Source organism: Sprattus sprattus (genome assembly GCF_963457725.1).
Source record: "Sprattus sprattus genome assembly, chromosome: 10".
NCBI classification, from domain to species: Eukaryota; Metazoa; Chordata; class Actinopteri; order Clupeiformes; family Clupeidae; genus Sprattus; species Sprattus sprattus.
This window is the reverse complement of record NC_137908.1, coordinates 5,830,763-5,833,262: the sequence shown is the minus strand read 5'-3', so window position 1 is coordinate 5,833,262 and position 2,500 is coordinate 5,830,763. Positions and strand designations below refer to the sequence as shown.

Sequence of the window (2,500 nt, the reverse complement as noted above, 5' to 3'; positions counted from 1 at the left end):
ACCAGTTCAGGACCAGTTCAGGACTAGTTCAGGACCAGTTCAGGACCAGTTCAGGACCAGTTCAGGACTAGCTCAGGACTAGTTCAGGACCAGTTCAAGTGATATTAGGCTGCACTAATAAGGCTACTAATTGATATTAGGCTGCACTTATAAGGCTACTAATTGATATGAGGCTGCAGTAATAAGGCTACTAATTGATATTAGGCTGCACTTATAAGGCTACTATTTGATATTAGGCTGCACTTATAAGGCTACTAATTGATATTAGGCTGCACTAATAAGGCTACTAATTGATATGAGGCTGCACTAATAAGGCTACTAATTGATATAAGGCTGCACTTATAAGGCTACCAATTGATATGAGGCTGCAGTAATAAGGCTACTAATTGATATTAGGCTGCACTAATAAGGCTATTAAGTGATATTAGGCTTCACTTATAAGGCTACTAATTGATATGAGGCTGTACTAAGGCTACTAATTGATATGAGGCTGCAGTGATAAGGCTACTAATTGATATTAGGCTGCATTACTATTGAATATCTTAATGGGTTTCAGAGGCAGAGTCTACCTGGCTCTCATTGGTGCAGAACTAGCTCCCCGTTCCAGAGGCAGAGTCTCATTGGTGCAGGAGGCGTGAGGCCTACCTCGTGGTACTCAGAGAGAATGTTGAGCATGTCCGCCACCTCCTCGCTGGAGATCTGCTTGATGATGAGGGTTCGGTCATAGGAGGAGAGCAGCAGACCCTCCTCCTGGGAGTCTGGGTCTGGCACCGGGGGGCTACGCACCAGGGATGCCTGGAGGAACGCAACAAACAAAACAAGAAATAAATGTAACAGGAACAAAGTGCTTTCTTTTTCTATCCACTAACATACCTCAGGGCATAACACAATTTTCTTCACCCAAAAATAAAGAAAGGCTCTACTGCCAAACATTGGCCAGTATCTCTGCAAACAAACAAAGCAAGCTTCAATTCTACAGTACAAATATATATATATATAAGTATACACATAAGTGGATTTCTAGCAGCAGGGGACTCATATGCATATGTGCGTAACATGCACATTAAGAGATTTTGTGCAGTCATGTCACTCCAGAGAATAAGAATGTGGAAATGCTATCATGCTATGAAGCACATGAAGCAGGGTAGAGACAACAAGCAGATAAAAACAAACAAAGAGACAACAAAGAGACAACAACAAACAAAGAGACAACAAATAGACAACAACAAACAAAGACACAACAAAGAGTTAACAAGCACACCTGTGATACAGGACCATAACCAGAATACGGCAGGAGTATTTCTACACTTTACGTGCAATAAAGGTGGATAAAGATGCTGTGTTTGTTGACTTAATAGCTGTTCCACCCCTTCAAAGCAACAGCTGTGCCTGTCAGCCTCTTTCGTCCTCATTATTATTCTACATCAAGGACAGGGGCATCTTTAAATACCTGTTCCAGAACTGGCATACACATACAGGTTCTAAAAGATGATTTCTAGAGAGCATGTGCTGAGAGAGAGCTGTTGGCTGCCCTCGGACACTATGCAAATGCCCATTCAAATGATGCTGGGTTGGTCTCGGTACACTGAGTACTCAGTACAACAGCATTACATTTACATTTACATTGAGTCATTTAGTCCAAAGCGACATACAAGGGAGAGAACAGTCAAGCTAAGAGCAATAAAACCTGGTCTAACAATAAATACTGCTTTTATATAGAAAACGACATAGAAAGAAAAACAAGTGCGGGACTGTCACCGCTTAAGTGCAAGTAAAGCCAAGGTGCCAGTTAGGCATGCCGTTGACCACGTACACACATCAGAATCGTGATTATTGGCCAAGTGAGTTTACACATACAAGGAATTTGACTGTAGGTTTAGTGGCTCTCAATGTACTTACGCAGAAATCTACATATGTATATATATACAGTACAGTTTAGGATCAAATAAATATAATATAATATAATAATTTGTAGTAAACTGTTTATTGGTGTCACGACAAAGGGGGAAAAACTGTTCTCCTTTCACTCCTTCACCGTGAAACATCGGAGTGTGTGTGCGTGCTACGCTGCAGAACAAATATGGCACAAGTCGACCGTGTTCACACCTGGTAGTCCAGATCTTCGATGCCAAATCGCTCTCTGAGGTTTCGAAAGACCTGTGGGCAGTACTCCTTGAACTTGAAGTGGCCGGGGAGGTTTTCCCTGTAGAGAGGGATCAGAAGAGTAATCTTACTTGAAAAGTTATTACATAATACTACGCCATGTTGTTTCACTGTAGCTCAACTAGCTTAGCAAGGTGATAACAACACCAGGGCTATGGGTCAACATTCAGGGAGTATAAATACTTGTGTGTGTCTATGAAATGTGTATCTTACAATAATGTACGCTGCTTTGGATAAATGCATCTAATAAATGTGATGGCATGAGAGCTACTGGTTAACTAGTATGGGCACAGAGGCAGTCTAAATCTTGACCTGGTGGATGTCTAGCATCCGTCGG

The 2,500-nt window shown here is 41.7% G+C and overlaps 1 protein-coding gene across 1 annotated transcript in view; it reads right to left on the bottom strand.

The window, feature by feature from the left end:
* Window positions 1-2,500, bottom strand: part of LOC308371100 (phosphatidylinositol 5-phosphate 4-kinase type-2 gamma-like) — a gene marked incomplete at both ends in the record, with an annotated part of 10,669 nt that overhangs the window by 5,233 nt on the left and 2,936 nt on the right. The window contains 2 exons of the mRNA XM_080845888.1: window positions 646-795; window positions 2,107-2,203. Of these exons, the coding sequence (XP_080702014.1) occupies window positions 646-795; window positions 2,107-2,203 (247 nt within the window). The remainder of the gene's footprint in view (window positions 1-645; window positions 796-2,106; window positions 2,204-2,500) is intronic.